Source organism: Callorhinus ursinus, unplaced genomic scaffold (assembly GCF_003265705.2).
Source record: "Callorhinus ursinus isolate GAN/ISIS: 27379988/994484 unplaced genomic scaffold, GSC_fseal_2.0 scaffold13, whole genome shotgun sequence".
NCBI lineage: Eukaryota > Metazoa > Chordata > Mammalia > Carnivora > Otariidae > Callorhinus > Callorhinus ursinus.
In genome coordinates, this window is record NW_027397075.1 from 7,950,642 (window position 1) to 7,974,083 (window position 23,442).

Consider the following 23,442-nt stretch of genomic DNA (forward strand, 5'->3'; position numbering starts at 1 on the left):
ATTAGCACTTCTGGTGACCCAGATACAGGTTGTCCGTGGCTTTTAAGAGGTTCAGTAGTCGCATATGGAGAGATAGTGTTCTGTCCGGAGTAGGCAGGACAGAGAAGAGGAAGGGCATTTCGGGAGGAGGGCACAGAAGGAGCAAAGGCATGAAAGAAAGTTGGGGCATGTTCATTTGGAAGTGCCTTTGGGATAGCGGCATTGCAGACCCATCTCATCTCTGCATTGATAGAAACCTAACAGTTTGTGAGATGCTTCATGTGCATAATCTCATTTAATCCTCACAGCTCTCTCTCTCTCTCTCTTTTTAAAGATCTCTTTATTTTAGAGAGAGAGCACAAGTGGGAGGGGAGAGGGAGAGAGAAACTCAAGCAGACTCCACGCTGAGCGTGGAGCCTGATGCAGAGTTTGATCCTACTACCTGGAGATCATGACCCGAGCTGAAATCTACAGCTGGATGCTCAACCGACTGAGCCACCCATGTACCCCTCTGCACAGCACTCTTATGAGCTGGGTATCATTATTCTCTCTTTTAAGAGATGAAGCACCTGAGCTTAACTAAGTTACTCAAAAAGCTATTTAACTAAGTAACTACATTGTAGAATTATTAAGAATTATTACTGGGTTTGCCTCCCCACTCGGCAGTGCCAGCCAGGTGGCGGGGTGTAAGAGGTTAGAGCTCAGGGAAGAATTGGAGACTGAAGTTATATATTATATATATGTGTGTGTGTATATATGCATATTTAATACTGTATATGATATACATCTATTTTATGCTATATATAGTATAGTATATATAGTCAATATATGACTATCTGAGAGTTGATGAGGTCACAGCATCCTCATTTCCATTCTTAAAAGAAACTGGTCTGGAGATGTGGAGATTGCCAAGGAAAAGTAGACTGGGAAGGCATAAGGATCCTCCCTGATGGTTAGCTGCTATGCAGAACACGTTCTTTCCAGGATGCCGTTTGGGCAGGTTTTATTCGCTATATTTTATCAGGCACGCAGAATCAAACTCAGAGGTTCATTTTCAGCTGCGAAGTTTGAGTGCAGGCATAAACAGGAGGGTGCGGTGAGCCATTGTCCTAAGTGGGATAGCGTCATCTCCAGAGAAAATCAGAGAGACAATGACCTGCTTTCTGAGATCCACCCCCACATTGCAAATAAAGCCTAAAAGTAATTGCTACCACATCACAGTGTTAGGAATTTTTTCCTTAATAAAAATTCAGGAAAGCACAGGCAGCTTTTTGTATGCGTGCATGTGTGGTTGCAATTACTTCTTGTTAAACTCGATTAAAACTACACTAGTGGATTTTCAAGGCCACCCGTAAAGTGTCAAAAATAGGAACAAATGAGGGAGAAGTGTAAAGTGGGGTTCCAATTCTGTAGACCTAGAGATGGAGAGAGGACAGAGAGAGATAAAAAGGATACAGAAATGAAATACACCAAAATGTTATCAGAGATCATGCCAGATGATTATGTGGTGTCCTTTTTATCCTTGTACATGGAACAGGTGTTTTTTTTTCATCTTTTTTTTTTAAAGATTTTTATTATTTGAGAGAGAGAAAGCATGAGCACATGGAGGGAGAGGGAGAAGCAGGCTCCCCGCTGAGCAGGGAGCCCGATGCGGGACTCGATCCCAGGACCCTAGGATCATGACCTGAGCTGAAGGCAGACGCTTAACCGACTGAGCCACCCAGGCGCCCCTGTAGCAAATGTTCTGCAACAAAAGTATCACTTGCAATCCTCAGAAAAAAAGTTTCTTCTGAACACCACACTTCATTTCCTCCTGGTGTTTGTGTCCTGTTCGTACAGATTACACACTGAATCAGGGTGCGTGCAACATCCCTGCCTTGCTTTCCTCAGTTGAGCCTGTACCGTTTTGTTGGACTGTTATCACATTTAATGACCAGGAGATATTTCACCAAGCGAGGGGAATATTAATTAATTTAGCTGTCATCGCTCTGCATTTTCATTCTCCTATGGCTGGCACTGGAGGCTTTTAGAAAGCTTGCTGACACCATTTTTGTAGACCAGTTTGTTGAGAACGCTGTCCTCCACCACCTCTTGGACGTCTGCACCCTGAACAGCGTTGCTTTTCCTCCACTTCAAGGCATGTTTCTATCTGGCGGACAACACAATCCCTATAACTACTCGGCGTTTTCTTTTTTCTTGAGCTACGCCGTAATTCAGAGCTCAGTGTATGATCCTCTATGAGCCGCTGCGGAGAGCTCATGTCCTATCTGCTTCCTGACTTTCCCTAAGGCCTTAGCCATGAGCCTTAACTCGTGAATTCCCTTAACTCAATCAGATTGTTTTATTCATATGTTTAAACCTTATTCTGTTGCAACTGGAATAAGCTACATGAATCACTTTGGGAACTAAGCGAGGTATTTCTAAGTAACAGGTACCATTTATTGAGAGCTTATCTACATGCCAGGTAGTGTCCTGTTTGGCCTGCATTATTTAAATCTCATAGCAACGCTATGAGAGAATGACCATCATGATTTTCCCATTAACAATGGAAGAAATAGGCAGAGAGAGTGAGTAGCTTGTCCAGGTCACATGTGCTCCAGGGCAATAATTATGAACATTCCCGTAACACTGCCCAATTAGCCTGCTTTCTAATGGCCCGCTATTGTCCAAAACCCAGAACCAATTTTTTCATACTTTAACCTTAAAAATGTCTTTTGTTTCCCTTGAAAATCTTAATGCTGCTTTATTTTTTATTTTTATTTTTTTAATTTTATTATGTTATGTTAGTCACCATACAATACATCATTAGTTTTTGATGTGTTAATGCTGTTTTAAAAGGGGGCAGTATTTCTCCTTCCATTGAAATGGGGAGAAGAAAGGAACTCACGGACCCCCAAAAAACAAACCCCCCCAAAAAGGATGTATTTCTTATATTGGGATACATGTGGTTAGAATTTCGTCCCCGAGACCACGAAGGGGCAAGAGCTCCCTGGCCGATTCCCTCTCCCGAGGGACTGCCTCTTCTTCCTGCCTGCTGAACTCACATGGAGACTTCGAACATATGATCTCATTTCATCCCGCTTTGACTCTGCCAAATAGGCCTTCCCTCCATTTTACAGAAGAGCAAACCAAGCCTCAGGGAGCAGAGGCAGCTCGTCCAAAGGTTAACTGAGTGGGCAGAGCTGGCTTTCAAACTCAGCCCAGCATCTCTTTCTCCCCGTAAGTGCTAACTCTCTGCTTGTCCGACAAGCGAACAGCTCTGGGAGAGTTGGACGCCTTTGCCATGAGGCAAGGGGGCTGGACCAGACAGGCAAGGGCTGGTGAGCTTCAGAGCCGGAATTCGAGCTGGTCCTGGCACCCATGCCCTTCACCACTATGCTCTACTGTGTCTCGTTTCAAAATAAATTCTCACTTGTAAAAAACCAAAAAAACGGAAAAATAAGCATCCCTTTGACCACGACCCAATCCCAAACCACACCCCACCACACACACACATACACACACACACACACACACACACACACACATAGAGCCAGGTAGGCACTCTTATCTGTTGGGTATTACATGGCATTTCTTCTAAACCTTTGTTATACGCATCTGTGTATATATCTATGTCCACATGTAATTATCAATTCATTCTGTGCAATGCTGTCAAACTCTGTGCAGAATATCACAGTTTGGTGTTCAATTAATAATACGTTTTGAAGAGTCTTCTGTATCCATAGGTCTGTTTTGCCTTCATCCTCTTTGACTACTGGGAAGAATCCCGTGGTATACATACATCACAGTCTGTTTGACCATTTCCCTTTGGGGGCTGTTGGTCACGTGGCTGTGTTAAAAATCCAGATGAGTTCTCTAGGCATGAGTGCAAGAAGTAGAGTTTCTGAGTCAAAGTATTTATCCACCTTCTTGAACATTAGTCTTATTCGGCTAATTGATTGATTTACTTATTTTCTATGTGGGCTCTTAGTACAGAACGTGAACTTTGGAAGGAGAAATAAGTAGCTTCGTATCCTGGCTGTGATAACGACCAGCTGTGTGACCATTGGCAAATAAATAACCTCTCTGAGCTTTTCCCACATCTGTACAATCCTGTCCTCTGGAATTTAGTGAATTGACTTTACAGGTCCTCGGCACTGTATCTTGACACATACTAACATTTTATCAAATGTTGATTCTTTTTCTATTCTTTCTTTCATTTTCATGTTTTTTGGTCTTCAAGATGCCCCATCCTTCAGTTCTGATGTGTGACAAGTTCGGAATCATCATTATACAATATGCTCTACTACCAGCAGGGTAATGGGATGCTTTCAAGCTGAGCATCCTGGATTCGAATCCCCCTCTGCCAAAGTCCAGCTGTGGGACCTTGGACAAGTTAATTAACCTCTTAGACCCCAGTTTTCCTATTCAAAAAATGATGCTAATTTTGGCTCCTCTGCTTAGGAGAACATTGTAGGATTAAATGAGGTATGCAGGCAAATAACAGAGTGTCTGGCACTGAGTAAACATTCGAGAAAAGTCTGAACAAAGAAAACATTTTTGAGCATTCTTTATAATATGCATGGGAATGGCAGTAGAATGGTTAACATGATCCCAACCCTTGAAGAATGTAATCTAAAGAACTCTATGGAAAAGATTTATATTCCATAAGGAATCAATATTTTTCCAATGTCTGACCATGAGTTGTAGGGTGAAGAAGAATAGCATTTGCCTAGCGCTTTACAATTTGCCAAATTTATAGTCGTTACTTCAACCAGTGTACCTTCCGGTCAGGTGGGGAAATCAAGGCTTAGAGAAAGATACAGACTCACCCAACGTGGGCAGGGATCTTGGGCCCTCAGTTTCCTTATCTGAAAAAGTAAAAGACAGCATTACATGACCTATCAACTCCTTGGATGTGGTTAGTTTGGGTCCAGTGTTAAACTTAACAGAAACAAAGCAGGACTTGCTGTACTTTTTTAAACCATTTCTTACTTTTGACGTTACTGGTCACTAGGCAAAGGGTGCACGGCATCTCCCATGTTTGCTTTCATTTCTCTCTCTCTCTCTCCATAAGTCCATCCCCCCCTTCTTGCTTCTCCATCTGTGTCCTGTCTCCCCTTCCCCATCTCTTTTTCTGACTCCTTCTTTTCTTATTCTGTCTTCCTGTTTTGCTTGGTGCCTGCTTCCATCCATACCTCTCCCTCCTTCTCTGCCTTTCTCTGTCTCACAAAATCGCTAAGAAGGTTCTCAGTGAAAAAATAAATACTAACCATCGGTCTTTTCTAAACCCAGTTCACAGTGACTATTACCAGTAGATGTGATAGACGCAAATTAAACTGACAACAGTTAAAAGCACACAGGGTGAAACATGTTACTGACTAAAAATCCATAGGTGACTTGAATCTTCCTCAGCAAGTTTGAGTCTCTACACAATTCTGACCCAGGAGAATTGAACTTAGTAGAAATAGTAACCACACAAGAAACTCCAAATGGCAGCAGCTATAAATTACTAAAGTTTGTTGTGGTCCCAATGTTGATCAGTGAATCAAATCCTTACAAAATTTAAACACAAAGGAATTGATCCCAGTGAAAACGGTTTCCAAAAATTGCTGGAAACAATTTAGGCCATGGGAGACATCGATTTAGGATTAGATTAGCTTAATGGCGTTTGCTCTGCAAAAAAAACACAAACAAAACCAAAAAAAAAACCCAAAACGTTTCCTTTGTGAAAATGTATCCATGTCCATATAACTGATTTTACAGCTGTATTCACAAACTCAGAGTCCAAATGTGATTCCAGGCCATTTTCCTAAAGCCACTTTTAGACCATCCGGTGCTGATGGCGGGTACGCTCTCTGTGCACGCTGTCTCCTCCCCAAGCAGGCACTTCCAAAGGTCATTATGCCCCAGTGGTACCCCTTCGTGGGCCGGTGAACACCCTGCACCCCTCAACAGCATTGTGTCTGGGGACTGGTGAAGGATCTACACTGCCCTGGCTTCTGTGCCCGATGATGTCATCACTGCCGTGCTAGCATCCTGAGTTTGCACCTGAATTTACAGAACACCTTCACTTCCGTCTTCACCCACCAACAGCCCCCCCCCCCCCCGCTCCGGGAGAGAGGTGTTAGCTCCCCATCTTACAGATGAGAAAACCGAAGCCGAGAGGTCCCAGGACGGGGTCTCCCTCATGGAGCCAGCAGAGAGACCTGAGCGCCACCCCCCCGCCTGCCCACCATTGCCCCATCGTGCTGATGGGCTTAAATTACTGGCTGAAGCCTTTCTCTTCTCTGCAAGGCTTTGATGGGACCTAAAAAAATACATTCATTTATCAAAGAGATGTTTAATTGTCATAACACTTTAGACTAGACTCCAAAACACACACAGGCGCGCACACATGCACACACACACTCCAGTTTCATTAATTCATCAGAACAAGTCAATGTCTTGTTAAAGGCTTCTTGAATGTTAATGGATGAATAATTAACTTTAACTATATAATTAGCCTTTAAATGTGCTGAGACCCCCAGAGAGCATCTGAAAACATGCATAAGGAGATGATGAGCTAAAACCGGAAACTTTTGATTAGAAAATGTCAAGAGCCAGGTCCCTTTCCCCCGAAGGGGCCACGGCCTGCCCTTGAGCAGGGGGCAGCCGAGGCACCCTCAGACCGTCAGGGCCACGAGTGAACTTGCAGGCCATCACACAGGTACACGAGAGACCGACCGAAGTGACAGGGTCGGACTGACACTCGAGAAAGCTGGAGTAGTTCTTGAGAGCTGTCAAAAACTCTGGCAGGAAACTGCGGGGTTAAAGTCGCACGGGGCACCTGTGCCGATTCCTCCTTGCTTGGCTTCTTCACAGAGATCTTATTTCCCCCTCTCGTGCCAAATTACTGTCATTTTTAATCATTCACTTTCCTTGAGGACTGCCCGTGACAGGTGACAGGGAGAGTGATGGCACCCACGTCACCCCCACGGCGCCTGGCGGCGGGGGGTGTGGGCATGTCTTGTTGCCAGCACGGCAGGGCACGGCTCCCTTCCAGGCTCTGGTTCTGTCCCACCCCTGAGGCTGGGGAGCCGAGGGGTCCTTTCATTTGTCACAAATGTTTGAAGAGGAGATCCCCCTTTTGTGGGGAGTGGAGGCAGAGAAGGGGGCCGGGGAGGTGCTTTGTCCCCATCACTGTTCTCACATCCCCTCCTTGGAGCACCCCCTGGCCCCGGGGAGAAGCTTTCAGCCAGTGACAGCCATGGGCCATGGGCAGGAGCTGGGAAGGTGGGGACAAAGACGGTTTCCTCTTGAAAAGCCAGGAGCAGGAAACACGGAGCCGAGAAGCAGAACCAGCTTCCTTACCTGGGAGCTCCCGAGCTTCCAGCCGACTGCTGTGAGCTCCAAGGCTCCCTCTCCTGCAGGGCCAGCCTTCCATCTGTGTTGCTCCAAACCAAGGGGGCCAGGGTGGGGGGTGTGCTGCCAGTTACCGCGCTGCAGCCTGATCCATCCCTGTCTCCCGCGATCTCAGTTCCGGGCCCCCAGATGCTTGTGGTCTACACTGGGCTTTAGTTTCGGATGGCTTTTCTCCTCCTAACCCTCTACCTTCAGCGAGAAGCTATGGCTCTCTATACCTAAAGGGCTCCTGAAGGCAGGCATAGGATGTGCTTGGGGCAAGAGGTCTCTGCAGGGGTGACTCTGGACCTCATGGGGCCGGGCACCTGTTGGGAAAGAGACAAATGAAGCTGAATAACCCATCAAAGCTCTTTAAACCCGGTTGCTCTGCTCTCATCCTGGCTGCTTCTTCCATTACGCTGGGCTTGACTTAGAGTTGTAATGCCCCAGTCTGAACTTCATAAGCAATAGACAGAAGTGCCTTTGTTTACCCCAACAAGCGTCATGGACGTCATGGTCACAGCGGTTGTCTGTGGCCTTTGGCATCAGACGGTGGAAGTCCAGATGCTGCTGTGACCCCTAGAAGCTGGTGGTGGCGTTGCATCCCCCGACCTCTTAGTGACGCAGCTTCCTCATCTGGCAATGGGGTTGGATGGCAGGGGCACATCCATCCTTGCGCTGTTAGGAGTCGTCAGTGGGATGGGATAATGCGCGTAAAGTGTCCAGGACTGGATTGGTCACAGAGAGTGTGTAGAATGTGGCAAATGCCATTAGTGTTGCCATAAAATCTGAACTCTATTGACTGTACCCATGTGTTTTGAGCATTTGTTTCATGGCAGGCATGGTGCACACGTCTCACTTATATAAATTCTCTTTATTCCCAAAGCCGTCTGAGGGCAGAGACGGTCTGCCCCGCTTTGCACAGAGAAGACTAGGGCTCAGACACACAGGCCCCTTGCTCCAAGTCTTTGACCACAGAGAACTCTCTTGAGGACGTCAGCCAGTCTTGGTTTTATCTTTTTAACGATGGCAACATTTTTCTTCCAATTGGAAAGAGAGCAAGTAGACCTTTTGGAGTCAGAGCGAGGAGGAAACCCAAAGCCCTGCTCCCCAAGCCTTCCCCTGCCCACCCAGAGCACTGTTGTCCACTTAAGGAGCCACCAGCCTTGTGTGACCATTTATGTCAAAATCTAAATTGATGCAATGAAATAAGATTAAAACCTCAGTTCCCCCATTTGCACCAACCACATTTCCAGTGCATGATAGCCATATTAGACAGCATAGATATAGAGCATTTCCTTCAGAAAGCTCTACTGGACAGCGCTGTCCTAGAGAGTTTGCAGTACAGAATTTGGAAATAATACTGATGAGCTTCAGGCTGCTTTGCGGAGCCTCCTCTGCTCATGGACAACATAGGAAAATACTAATAATAATTGTATATCTCCCTACTGGACCGTCTTTGGTAAAGCACTGTGCAAACAAAGCCATGTCTATCAGAGGGGGCTGTGCAAGCCCTGGGATGTTTTTAAACATGCATTTAGACCCCAGCTCTCTAGAATCATTGATGAGGGAGAGAAACCAACATCACATGGCCCTGTAGTTTCCTTCATGTGCTGTCCTCATTTTGGTTCTGATGTGGCCCCAGGACCAGAGACAGCCCATGGAGGGCAGGCTCACTTGTGGCCCTTCATGGCCCCCAGCCCACCCCAGGCACACCAGTGTGTAATTGTTTCACTCATGTCTTTTGTGATTGTCTTCCCTCTTACTTTTGCAAACTTGGTTCCCTGAGAAAACTTCCTGTTTTCTTTCTGTTCATCTGGCTGTTTCTCAGCTATAGAATATTTTGTCATGAAATATGGTAATGATTTGCAGAAATCTGTGCCTGTCCATAAATACTGATTTAAGCTGCTGTTAGGCAATTCTCATGTCATTTCCAGGTGCAGTTTTAGAATTCCATCCCAGACTTGCATCAGTGTGTGGTGGGTTAACAGGAGAGGGAAAGGTTTTACCACATGAATACAAACAGATGGCCTTCACATTTGAATGCCTCTGTGCACATGTATGTGTGTATTCGTTTGTTTTTTGAGGAATTAAGAGAAGAGAGTGGGAAGGTCTCAGTAAAACCCAGGTTCCCAGCATCTCCATGGCAACTTTGATACGCTGAGGTATTGACGTTGCAAGCAACCAAGCTTCATCGAGAGGACAAATACCATCCATGGCCTGAAGTCTTCAGGAGACCCATATCATCCAGAGTCTCAATTGCCCTGTTGATAGTCACAGAAGGTGACTGTTGGCTTGTGGAATCAGAATGCCGCAGCTGGATGAGTATCTCAGCAGGCCCGTGGTGACCACCTCATCTCGCAGATGAGGAACCTGCAATCCAAAAGAAGGAAGTGACTTTCCCAAGGTCTCACCATCATCCAAATCTAGAGTAGAAATCAGATCCCCTCTACCTGCTCTCCCAACTGCTCCTCTCACACAGGCCCCGCCATCATGCACAAATTGCTTTCAACTCCCCATTCCATATTTCCACAGCTCTCAGTGTTGCTGGCTTTCCAGAAGTCTCTTTCCTCTCGGTTCATCAGCTCTGGTTTACCATCACCATTAACAAGGCTTAGTTTCCTTTCCCTTCCACTTGGGTGATCTGATCTCCTTTTAATACTCGCCAAGTGTAACACCAAGCCTCCAATCCTACAGCCTTGGGAGAGAGGCTTTAGAGTCTTTGTGTTGGTGAGATGAGCCTTGTAGTCTTGCTCCACCTCTAACCATCACAGGGACAAAAAATTAAAACGAAGCATGCAGCCGTAAACATTCCAAACGGTTTTGTTCCCATCGGGAGACCTTCAGCAGCTGTCTCTGAAAGGATGCAACGATTTACCTCCTCTCCCTGCCACTTCTATTTTTCTTTGCCTCACTGTTTTATGTGTTCTTTTTAAGGAAAGCAAGGCAGTGAAGTTGAGAAAGTACCAGGACATTGAGTAATCTCCGTTTTAGCTTTCCTACCTACTTTAGGTCATCGCCACCCCATCCCTACCTAGTTTTGAGCCATCCATCCCCATGCACAAGGGCAATCACTTCAGCCTTGTGAAGTAACTCTAAAAATTGGAAACAATACTCACGCCCACTGATAGTGACCTGGGTAATGACTGAGTCACAGCCATGCTATTGAGGGATGATTCAACGCTCGCCTTTTGGGGATGCAGACTGCGAAGGGTCATGCAGGACTGAGATAATAACGTTCAGTGCCTTAATCTGCATGGTGATTTCCAGGATGTACACGTGTAAAAATTTATCTTGCACTTTACTGCATATGCGTTATACATTAATGAAAAAACCCATTAACGGGAAAAAGCTATGTTTATGGACATTGAAATACATTCACTCTGTGTGGTTTGCAACAAGCAAAGGCTGCTTTGGAGGTTGAAACCAGGACACAGTGTGGCCCACGGGCCAATCTGTGTTTGTAAATAACCTTTTATGGGAACAGGGCTGAATTCATTCATTTATGTATTATTTAGGGCTGCCCTTGTGCTGTGTATTAGCCTTCCTAGGTCTAACAGAGAGGCTTAAACAACGGGAATTTCCCGTCTCATGGTTCTGGAGGCTGGAAGTCTGAGATTAAGGCGGCAGCAGGGCTATGCCTGCTCTGAAGGCATGAGGGTAGCCCCTGTTCCGGTCCCCTGTCCCAGCTTCTGGTAGTTGCTTGGCTTGTGGCCATGTTAACTCCAGCCTTCACGGTGGTGGTGTTCTCCATGTGTCTGTCTGTGGTCCAATCTCCCCTTTTTTTGAGAACATCAGTCATATTGGATTGGAGGCCTCCCCTTCCCCTGTGTGAGCTCATGTTATCTAATCACATCTGCAATGACCCTATCTCCAAATAAAATCATATTCTGAGGTGCTGGGGGTTATGGCTTCACCATACGAATTTGGGGAGGGTCACAGGTCAGCCCAGAACATGCTACAGCAGCAGCAGTGTGGAGTTGTTGTGATACAGACCGTATGGCCCACAGCTTAAACTATTTACTATCTTGACTTTACAGAAAAAGTTTGCCAATCCCTGCTTTATTTAAAAGGTGTGTGTGTGTGTGTGTGTGTGTGTGTGTGTGTGTGTACACGCATGCACGTGTGCATACATAAGAAATTTGGAAAGCTGTTCACCAATGTGTTAACAGAGGTTGCCTCTGAATTATGAGACAATTTAAGTTTTAATTGTAGTTTTGATATTTTCTATATTTGGGTTTCTAAAAATTATTATATAATAATTTTTATAATATAAATCGATAGTAAACATGTTTCCCTTGGGAGGAAGACATCGTTCCTATGCACTCACTCTCCCTTCTTGCACCCTACACCAAATCCTCCTGTACCTTAATGGTTTATTTTGGTCTGATGCAAACCTTTCTAAATAGGCCACTGCTCCCCACTGTTGGGAGTGCTAAGGGCAAACACTTAGCAAACCAGCAAACTCAACTGTTTACTCACTTGGGCATAAGGATTCTTCATGTCTTTATTTAGCTGCCTCTTGTATGTAACTTGGAGAGAAAAGGTTCTGGCTTTTATCTCCTCATTAAAAATAGATCCTTTTATGATGAGGGGATGGGGCTGCAATGAGTCACCCTGTACAGAGTGAAAGAAAGCATGCGGTGCTGGATCAGGTCTCAGGAGCTGGTCCCCAAAATGGTACCCCACCATCCCCATGACTCCGTGGTTTTTTGTCATTGCAGGAAACTGGATGCTTTCATCTATGATGCGGCGGTCTTGAATTACAAGGCTGGGAGGGATGAAGGCTGCAAGCTGGTGACCATCGGGAGTGGGTACATCTTTGCCACAACTGGTTACGGAATTGCCCTCCAGAAGGGCTCCCCTTGGAAGAGGCAGATTGACCTGGCCCTGCTCCAGTTTGTGGGTGATGGTAAGACCTTGGGTGACCCCCTATCTTTCAGGGGACTTGACACCCGTGCACTCTCTTTGCTGATTGGCTTTCCAATGGATCTTTGTTTGATGCATTTGCTCACTATTTATTGGGTGCCTCTCACACGATACCATGGTTTTCTAGGTTGCCTATAATGGAAACCAATTTTAGACAACAAAATTTTCCAAAGAAACTTATTTTAAGGATGCAGAAGTGTCTATCTCAGTGAATTGAGGAAGGAGTTGAGCAAATAGGTTCAGGAAAAAAAAAGCAGGAACCGGAGCAATCCTCGGGCCTTGATAGCAGGACTTCATAGGTCCTGTCCTAAAGTAGCAGTTCTCAATCAGGGCAGTTTTGCTCCCTGGGGCACTTGGCTATGTCTGGAGACATCTTTGATTGTCATGGTTGGGAGGCCATTTGCTACTGGCATCTAGTGGGGAGAGGTCAAGGATGCTGGCAGACATCTTACAATGCCCAAGATGGCCCCCTCATCTCAAAACATGGAATTACCTGACCCCAAATGTTAGTAGCCCTGGGGTAAAGAAACCATGATGTTACATGACTAGGCTCCAGTCCTAAACTCTGTTCTCTCAATTCTAAATTTCATATTCCAAAGGAAGGATTCCTGATGCATTTCGAACCAAAGACTCTTTCCCGGACCCATCAGGAGTGCCTAAGGGGTGGGGTTACATTGTACCAACACAGAGGCTCCTGATTTTATCCTATGGAGGAGTGAGGGAGAGGCAATCTCTAGAAAAGGGATATGAGCAGAAATCCCATGGGTTTCCACTACAGTCTACCTGCTTCTGCCAAAAGACAGTTTCCAGCCCCATGGGTCTTACAGTCTCTTGGGACCGTGGCGTTTATGGACCTCTGTAGGTGATTGGGCTGTGTCTCCAGCATCATTGCCTTCAGTCTACCCTCTACTTCCTAGTTGGTGATCTCACTGGCTGGAGTTTTTTAGGATCCTGTCCTGGCTCAAATGGCAGTTAACCCTGAGAACCTGAGTAAGCTGGGGCCCAGGGCAGCAGCTGCATCCAAGGACAGCTGGAGGCCGTGTTCAGAGATGGTTGCAGAATATTCCGTACCTCCCTGGAGCTGGGAGAGGAGGATCTGGCAACCAGTGTGGTTAAATACAACACTGAAATGCACAGACATTCGTGCACAGTGTGGTATGATTTTGAACAAGGTGCATATTTCCTTGCATCTTCTCCTTCTCTCTCTGCTCCCGGAACTAAGCCCTGGATTCTCAAAGTGCCATCAGAACATCTAAATGTGTTTTATATTTAACTCCCAAATAAGAACATCTGATCCTCTGAATTCCCTGTAGGGCATTTGTACCTTCTTCTGATCATGAGCCATGTTCTCTGTTGTGTAATAGTGACCTGTGGCTGTCGGTCAGCTCTGGCTGTGAAATCTGAGAGGCGTACACCACTAGGCCTTTATTTTGCCCGTGGGAGTGCAGGTTGAGTGGAGGAGCTCTGTCTCAGGCTGCGGTGGCCTTGGTGGTTCTGGGCCCTGCGGTGCACCCAGGGATCAAATGTGCTGTCTGCTCTGCATTCGTTTATTCTGGGGCTCCGGCCGAAAGGGCAGGAGCTGCCTGGGAGAAGCTCTTTTCTTGGCTGTGTCACGGGCACAGAGGAGATACCCAATTGTACATGTGCATTTCAAGTCTCTGCTTCACCGTGGTCACGCCACGAACACCTTTCTGTCTGGAGCAAGTCTGATGGCCAAGCCCAAAGTAAAGAGATCAGAGGTACACTCTGCCTTTTATCGGGTAGGGGAGTTTGGGGTTACAGGACAAGGGGTATGGACCCAGGGGTGAAGAATTGGGACCGTTTCCTCCACCTGCCATCCTGGTCGCCCAAGTCCCCCTACACAGGGTGAACTATTCGACAAATGAGTCTTGTTTCCATCAGTAAATACCACAAAATCCTGAACTTGTCCTGACCTGATAACTGGCCCGTGAAGGACTGAGTGAACAAACACATGCATGGATGAACGGGGGGTGTCGAGGTGTATTTCATTTGACAGGACACTTTTAAATATGATTGGTAGCTGTCAAATAAGTGAGTTCGAACTCTACTCCTACTGTTAGTCCTTGCTGTTACTCTAACAGGATCTGTTCTGGAACAGCAACATATTTAGGGAGTAGTATATGCCAGTTACCACACTGGTGACATTACCTGGGTTCTTTAATATTCATAATAACTTTAGGAAATTCAGTGTTGCTTCTACACACTTTACAGAGGAGGAAACGGAAGCGCAGAGGGCTAGCTAGTAAGTGGCAGAGTTTCTACTGCAGGGGCCTCACTCTGGAAGTGGGTCAGTTATGTAAAACTGCTTCATTCAATTCGCTAGGTTGTCTATCGAAGTTGGCTAATTAGATGCTTGAGATTTATAGATCCTTTAGGAAGGAGTAATTTAGTGCATATCTGAACTGAATCTATTGTCCCACTGACAGATACTTCTATGAAGGGGGTCATCTTTCTTAGCCTCTGTTTACTCATCTGTGAATGAATGCATGCAGAAATATTTACCTGATGAGGTTGATGCCAGGATGAAATGAGAGGATACGTGTAAAGAGCTTAGCTAAAGCACCTGAAAATAGAAATGGTTCAATAAATGCTAGCTATTACCATCATCTCCATCATCCTTACCATGACCATGACCATCATTATCATTATATCATCATCACCACCACCATCACCACCACCATCATCACCATCATCATCTTCATTATATCATCATCACCATCATCACCACCATTACCACCACCATCATCATCACCATCATCATTATCATTACCACCATCATCACCATATCATCATCACTATCATCACATCATCACCACCACCACCATCATCATCATCACCAGCACCACCACCATCACTACCACCATCATCAGCATTACCACCATCACTACCACCATTATCATCACCATCATCATCACCACCACAATTATCACCACCACCATCATCAGCATCACCACCATTATCACCCTCATAATCATCACCATCATCACTGCCATCATCACCACTATCACCAACACCAACACCAACATCATTTTATCACCAGCACGATCATCATCACCACCATCCTCATCACCATTCTCCACCTAAACCTCCTCCTCATTGTTGTCCATCCACAACTCCAGTATTCAATACAGCCTATTTAGTGTTGTATTGGTGATAACAGTATCATGGAAACCACCTTTATGGTGCTGCACAGAAAATGTCCTCTTTCTGACAGATAAAAAGAATACAAAGTAAAGGCCCCAGAGAGGCCAGAAGTGTGTTCCTTGTACTAGCAGGGCATCTAGATTCTTACACATATTTTCAGTCCTCACTCATTGCTTTCCTGGTCAGACTGTTGGGATTGGGAAACGTGTCTTCTGGAAGCAAAGACATGGGAGAGAAAATGACGTTGCTCCAGGGGGCGTCTTAAGATAATCTTCCCGGAAAGCCATGTCCAATTCTGAATGTCTCTCTAGGAGTAAATACATGAATTAACACAGCTGCATAAATATTTCACTTATCTTCAGCAGCTTCAGCAGGATTAATTATGCTCTAAAATTAGACCTGTAAAGAGCACAGTGCTAAGCAGTACCTAATTATTATTCATCCTCTAGAATGGAGTGTTTATCTCTTGTTATAGAGTAGCTTCGGTGGACGATTACGAATCTAATGAGTGTCAAAAGTATAAAAAATTTTCCTAATGAGCTGTGTAAATATAACCTTTGAGTGGAGTGTTTGGCTATTGAGGGAACCTCTTACATGAAGCCTGCCAGGCATTTCCCTAGGAAAAGGATTGGTGATTTTCCTTAAGGGGTACACAGGATCCCAGTAAGACCTTACCTTCCTTTTCCTGTCTAACCTTTGTGTCCTTTCTGAGATAGTGTAGTGCACCTTGGGGATCTTCGGTTCACAGTACTTCAGGAACAACATTCATGGGTACTTTTCAGCATTGATCATCAATATCCAACCTTTACTGAGAAACATACTTTCCTAGGCACTGATGTTCCAAGAGGGGGATGTCATGGTCTTTTTCTTCTCCTCTTCAAGGAACTTTACAGTCCTGTTGGTTGGCAATGTTATAAACTTAAAATATCTCATCTCAAAATATGAACATATTTATAATAATTCATATATATGAATTCATATATACATATGAATATATTCTTAGGTATCTTGGATAGGTGAGAGAAGAGTCAAGGAAAAGGGTTTTTTAATGGAAAGATGAAAAGGCAGAGTAAGTCATAAGGAAAACGAGTCTAGTAAGAGTTCAGTGAAGAACAGAATGGGCCAGAGTTCATAGTGTCATTCATTAATTCATCCAGCAACCAGCAAGTATCTATTGAGTACCTGGTATCTCCCTGGCACCTAAGAGGTGACACTGATGAAGAACATAAAGAATGAGTCAGTCTGGGACTTAAAAAATGGCGTTTCTGGCTTCAAAGGAGAGGTTAAATGGGAGATCTGTTAGGTCCTATCAATCTCATGGATTTTGTAGTTTTTTTAAATGTGATCCTAGGATTTGAAGAGACAGAAGGAAGATCATAGAGGCTAAAGCCCTTTGGGTGTACAGAGGCCAGCAAAAAGATATTGAGAACAAGGTTGTATAATATTATTATTCAGCAGCAAGTGATGCTGAGGGTAAGGAAGGAAACCATTGTTTTTGAGCCCATACTGAATGGCCCAGCGTGGTGCCAAGTAACTCACAAATATTCTTAGCAACACTTCGTACAGTATTCTGGGGTACATCTTAGTATTTCCATGTTGCAGAGCAGGAAAATGAGGCTCCATTGGGTTTAGTGAGCTACAGTAGAACTTTTAAACTTCGTTGTAAACAGGAATCACCGGGGGATCTTGTCAACCGGCAGTATTTCAGTCGGTCTGGGATGGGGAGCCTGAGATTCTGCATTTCTAACAAGCTCCAGGTGAGGCTGATGCTGCCAGTCTATGGACAACACCCTATATGGATTTTTATAGTTCATGTAACTTTGGTTCTGATCGTCTTTCCATTAAACCGTGCTCCAGGGGAAAATCTTGGTTGCTAGTGGCCAGATCACCTTAGCTATAAATAATAGGCTCAAGCATTGAGAAGCATTTAATCGTCCTCTTTGTACTTTGCTCAGTTTTCATGGTTGTTGGTTTATTTTTTTAAACCCAGAAATACAGTACGTGTCCCTGGTAGCTCATCTGAATTCACTGAACAAATCAAATCAAATATATGTATTTATCATATATCTTTATAACTTATTGGTATGCTATATTGCACAGCAATTATATCATATTTACATGTCTATGATGGAAATCATGTGAAATGTTTGAGAGATTTGAGACCTGTATCTCTTGTGTTAACTACTGTATGAATAGGGTGATTAACTCAACCCATCTTGCTGGGACTCGCCCAGTTTAAAGCTAGTTAGTGACCCCAGTTATATCCCATTTGGGCATATATGATAGATATCATATGTGAAATCTTTGAAAGATACCATATATATCATTTCAGATGGATAGGTACATTGGGGCCCCTTTGTACTGCAACTTTGCATGCAATCGTTTTAAAGACTCATCCAGATTGATAACAAATTGGAAGGGACCACACGCTCTGCTCTTGTATTAATAAGGCAACTTGCTGCGTAGACTCGAGAGCTTTGGAAAGCACCATTCCAGGATAACAATGCTAATGCTCACCGATCTTGGAGTGGGGCGTGCTGGAGGGGAGTCCATGGAGAAGCCCACTCCCTGCTTCCAAGTGGGTCAGGGTTAACAGTTCCTGACTGCTTTGTTTGCTGGCTTCTCTCTCACTGGAGCATGTAGGATGGCTTGGGGTGGTGAGGGACCCCATGCTGCCGGCCAGAGAGTGTGTGATTACAGAAGCTCTTTGTGTATCTAATTAGGATTCTCATAAATTGCTCTGAGCCACTGGATGGGTTGCTAATATCCTCCTCACTGCCTTAGTCCAGCTTCTCAGCTTAATATCTTTGGGCTAATGTCTGAGTCTTGGGGAGAGCTGGACACCCCCGCAGCTTGGGTGGTGATGACCACTCGTACCTCCACTCCGAGGACAGGCTCTTCCCTCAGTGGCCTTCACAGCCTGTCGTCTTAGGCTGGCTTAGGAATGTATGGCGGTGTTGGCTGAGGAGATCACTGGGGCGGCGGGGGAGCTCCTAAATGTTTTCCTCATTCAACTTTCTACTGTGTCTGCAGTTCCACCATTTGAAGTTTTCTCAGGTAAGCATAGAATCTTCCATGCAACTCCCTTTAAAAATGAAAATCCTGGGCAAATCCTGGGTGGCTCAGTTGGTTAAGAGTCTAACTCTTGGTTTCAACTCAGGTCATGATCTCAGGGTCATGAGATCGAGCCCCGCATCAGGTTCTGTGCTGGACATGGAGTCTGCTTAAGATTCTCTCTCGGGGAAAAAAAAAAAAAGAAAAGAAATCCATTCTTCTATCTCCTAAACCCATTTCCTGATTTGGTATCTGGCCTATCCTTCAGTCTACGTGTCGCCCTTTAAGATTTCCTTAAAGACCGCAGCTCTATACTAGATATATTTATAAACTGAACCCTTTTAGCTCCGTGCTTAGTGTTCTTGTGGCCTTTAGCAAAGCAAGACCAGTGATGGGGAATGATGGAAGGTTCTACAGCCTCCTAGCAGCGTGATCTCGGGCACATTAATTTCTCTGAATTCTAGTTTTCTTGTCTCTACATTGGAGTTGTTTGGGGAGTAAATGTGAAAACGAACAGAAAGAGACTAGCCCAGTGTTGAGCATGTGTTAGAGGCCTGCAGGCCTCCCCTTGTCCCTGGCCCAACGAGGGGCACTGCGTCCCTGGAGGGCAGACACAATCAGGCCCATTCTTGTTGCACTTTTGTCTCCCTTAGGACTCCCTCCTGAGCTTGGCACACAGTAGGTGTTCACAGGGAACTCACTGATGAATGGGCAAACAAGGAGGCACATTCTTCCATTGTTTACTCTGCATGCTCTTGTGATCAAATATCGGTTTTGCATTTTCTTTGTAACACGGTTTTCTGGGAGGGATATAACCGGCAAGATTATACAGTTCCTGGCTTTTAGCATTGAAATGGATCGTAAATTGTCGCCAAGTTTGTGGTCTCTGCGTCATGCAGGTAAACAGGAAAACCAGTGTTTTCCTCCGGGTTTGGCAAAGTATGGCCCCAGCGTGGACTCAAACCAAAGCCTGGTTTTGAAAATAAAGCTTTATTGGAACACAGCCACCTCTGTCCCCTCAGGAACCGCCCGTGGCCGCTCTCCTCCTGCATGGGCGGAGTCTTGAGTTGCCAGGACAGCCCCCGAAAAGTCGCAGTCTGGCCCTTCATAGAGAAAGTGTGAGGGCTTCTGGTCTTAGGCTGTCTGGGGGGAGACAAGAAGGGCAGAGAAGTCTTGAAAGTCTAGGTTTTGCAGTTCTCCTAAGGGAAGGGGAAGGTGGGAAGGGAGGAGAGGAGGGGGCAAGCCTGATGGGGAGGGAGGAGGAGGGAGACAGAGAAGCGGCGAGGAGAGCAGAGGCAGAGGGAGGCGGGTGTGGGTGACCAGGCAGGCAGGACTCAGCCCAGGCATCTAGAGATCAAGAGAGCACACTGCATCGGTTCCACGGAGCCAGTCGCCCCAGTGCAGCAGAAACTGGAAAAGTCTGAGAGTCAGCGGCTGCCCCATCTCAGCTGGCTCCGTGCTGGAGCGAGGCACGGATCACCGGTTGACTCACTCCTGCCTCAGAGGCCTCTTCATCCGTCTCCTGCTGGCTTCTTTGCCATTAGTTCTTCGTGACATAGGTCCCCGTGTCCTCAGATGACTCAGCAGCACCCTACTGCAACCAGCAGCCTCAGCCCGTTTAAAGAGATAAACGCCAAAATAAGGATGGGGGTTGGGGGGGGCGGTAAGGGAGAGGATGTGTCCAGGATCTGAGAGCCCCGTGTGAGGGGGAGAGACCAGTTCCATTTCTCTAAATAGATCAGCCACCCTGACGACTGTTATTGTCATAGGCATTCATAATAAGAGGTAACACTTACAGAGGGATAACTATGGGTCACAGAATAACCTCAGTCTTTCGATGTATTGATTTCATTCGGTCCTCACAATGGTTACATGGCATGAGTTATCACTAACCCGTGTGTGCAGATGAGGAAACTGAGTCACAGGCAGGTTAAGTAATGTGTCCAAGCTCCTAAGGGGCAGATCTGAGATTAGATTGGGACGTAGGCACACGGGCAACAGGGCCTTTGCTTTTAACCATGATGTGGTATTGCTTCTCCTTTGCTATAACCCTCGTAGACATCTCTCCGTCTCTACCTGGAAAGGGTCAAAGCAGTGAATGAAATTGCAGATTGGTCAGAATCCAGATTCAGTGTTTGTTCCTCTTTCGCTGAAGGAACAGCATCGGTCTCCTGCAGGTGACACTGGGCAGAATAACTTGGTGATGGAGGCTGAGGGTGCGAGAGCAAGTGACCCATTTTTCCATGGAGGAGACTTGTCCATGCCCCAGGCCCTGGCACCATGGGAACATTCAGCCCTGGCAGTTTGGGGAAAACTCAGGACCAAGAAGCCAGAGATGAGAAGGAAAGAAACAAGGGCAGAATGTAATTAAGAGGAGTCAGATGTTTGGCCCCGATACAGGCTCACAGAGCGGCCACTCCAGGTTCACAAAGACCCATCCCAGTTGCCGGAATTGCTTGCTCCCCACAGAGCTCCTCCAAGCTGCATAATCCCTGGCATTTCAGAAAGCTATTGTTCCTTGCTAAATGTGTTTTAATCAAATTGAGACTTCAAAGGCAGAACTCACAGTTTGGGCTGAGCTAGGCTACTCTATAAATCCCAAACTTTCTAACCAAGTTAGCAAGACGGGATGCCATTGACAAAGCCCTCTGATTTATTAACCTGGTTGTTCATTCATTCGTTCACCCTACCTCTAGACATTCATTCAACAAAGAATAACTGAGCAGCTTCTGAGCTCCAGGTGGTGGATTATAAAAATGATTAGAGGTTCCCACTCTATTGCCCTTAATAGTTACTTTCCTTATAAAGTGCTTGTGGTACATCTGTGTCGATGAGACTCGCTTGGAGAGCCTACTGAAAATATAGATCCCTTTCACCCCATGGGGCATTTTTTACATACTTTCTGGAATATCCTAATGTGCAGTAAGATTTAAGAACCACTCCTTAGAATAACACAATTTAGCACTTAGACACATTATACTCTGATTGCCGAGTACTGGACACAGAGGCCAGTGGCTAACAGGTCACTCATCTGGGATCCATGAAATCGGTTCGTTACCCTGAGTTTTATCCACTCTCCTCTCTCAAGGCTCTTTTATTTATTTTTTTTATTATGTTAATCACCATACATTACATCATTAGTTTTTGATGTACTGTTCCATGATTCACTGTTTGCGTATAACACCCAGTGCTCCACGCAGAACGTGCCCTCTTTAATACCCATCACCAGGCTAACCCATCCCCCCACCCCCCTCCCCTCTAGAACCCTCAGTTTGTTTCTCAGAGTCCATCATCTCTCATGGTTCGTCTCCCCCTCCGATTCCCCCCTTCATTCTTCCCCTCCTGCTTTTTTTTTTCTTTTTTAACATATAATGTATTATTTGTTTCAGAGGTACAGGTCTGTGATTCAACAGTCTTGCACAATTCACAGCACTCACCATAGCACATACCCTCCCCAATGTCTATCACCCAGCCACCCCCTCCCTCCCACCCCCCACCACTCCAGCAACCCTCAGTTTGTTTCCTGAGATTAAGAATTCCTCATATCAGTGAGGTCATATGATACATGTTTTTCTCTGATTGACTTATTTCACTCAGCATAACACCCTCCAGTTCCATCCACGTTGTTGCAAATGGCAAGATCTCATTCCTTTGGATGGCTGCATAATATTCCACTGTATATATATACCACCTCTTCTTTATCCATTCATCTGTTGATGGACATCTTGGCTCTTTCCACAGTTTGGCTATTGCGGACATTGCTGCTATAAACATTGGGGAGCACGTACCCCTTCGGATCCCTACATTTGTGTCTTTGGGGTAAATACCCAGTAGTGCAATTGCTGGTTCGTATGGTAGCTCTATTTTCAACTTTTTGAGGAACCTCCGTACTGTTTTCCAGAGTGGTTGCACCAGCTTGCATTCCCACCAACAGTGTAGGAGGGTTCCCCTTTCTCCGCATCCCTGCCAACATCTGTCGTTTCCCGACTTGTTCATTTTAGCCATTCTGACTGGTGTGAGGTGGTATCTCATTGAGGTTTTGATTTGGATTTCCCTGATGCCGAGCGATGTTGAGCCCTTCTTCGTGTGTCTGTTGGCCATTTGGATGTCTTCCTTGGAAAAACGTCTGTTCGTGTCTTCTGCCCATTTCTCGATTGGATCATTTGTTCTTTGGGTGTTGAGTTTAGTAAGTGCTTTACAGATTTTGGATACTAGCCCTTTATCTGATATGTCATTTGCAAATATCTTCTCCCATTCTGTCAGTTGTCTTGTGGTTTTGTTTTCTGTTTCTTTTGCTGTGCAAAAGCTTTTTATCTTGATGAAGTCCCAATAGTTCATTTTTGCCATTGCTTCACTTGCCTTTGGTGATGTTTCTAGGAAGAAGTTGCGGCGGCCGAGGTCAAAGAGGTTGCTGCCTGTGTTCTCCTTTAGGATTTTGATGGACTCCTGTCTCACACTTAGGTCTTTCAACCGTTTGGAGTCTATTTTTGTGTGTGGTGTAAGGAAATGGTCCAGTTTCACTGTTCTGCATGTGGCTGTCCAATTTTCCCAACACCGTTTGTTGAAGAGACTTTTTTCCATTGGACATTCTTTCCTGCTTTGTCGAAGATGAGTTGACCATAGAGTTGAGGGTCCATTTCTGGGCTCTCTGTTCTGTTCCACTGATCTATGTGTCTGTTTTTGTGCCAGTACCATACTGTCTTGATGATGACAGCTTTGGAATAGAGCTTGAAGTCTGGAATTGTGATGCCACCAGCTTTGCTTTGCTTTTTCAACATTTCTCTGGCTATTCGGGGTGTTTTCTGATTGCATACAAATTTTAGGGTTATTCGTTCCATTTCTTTGAAAAAAAGTTGATGGTATTTTGATGGGGATTGCATTGAATGTGTAGATTGCTCTAGGTAGCATTGACATCTTCACAATGTTGGTTCTTCCAATCCATGAGCATGGAAC

General features: G+C 45.4%; 1 protein-coding gene across 2 annotated transcripts in view; it reads left to right on the forward strand.

Annotated features, from left to right (window-relative positions):
• Positions 1–23,442, forward strand: part of GRIN2A (glutamate ionotropic receptor NMDA type subunit 2A) — a 375,068-nt gene that overhangs the window by 315,447 nt on the left and 36,179 nt on the right. For both annotated transcript variants that reach the window (XR_012380451.1, XM_073899525.1), the window contains exon 12: positions 12,066–12,253. Coding sequence is in view for 1 of the 2 variants with exons in the window: in XM_073899525.1 (XP_073755626.1) it covers positions 12,066–12,253 (188 nt within the window). In the remaining variant the exon portion in view is untranslated. The remainder of the gene's footprint in view (positions 1–12,065; positions 12,254–23,442) is intronic.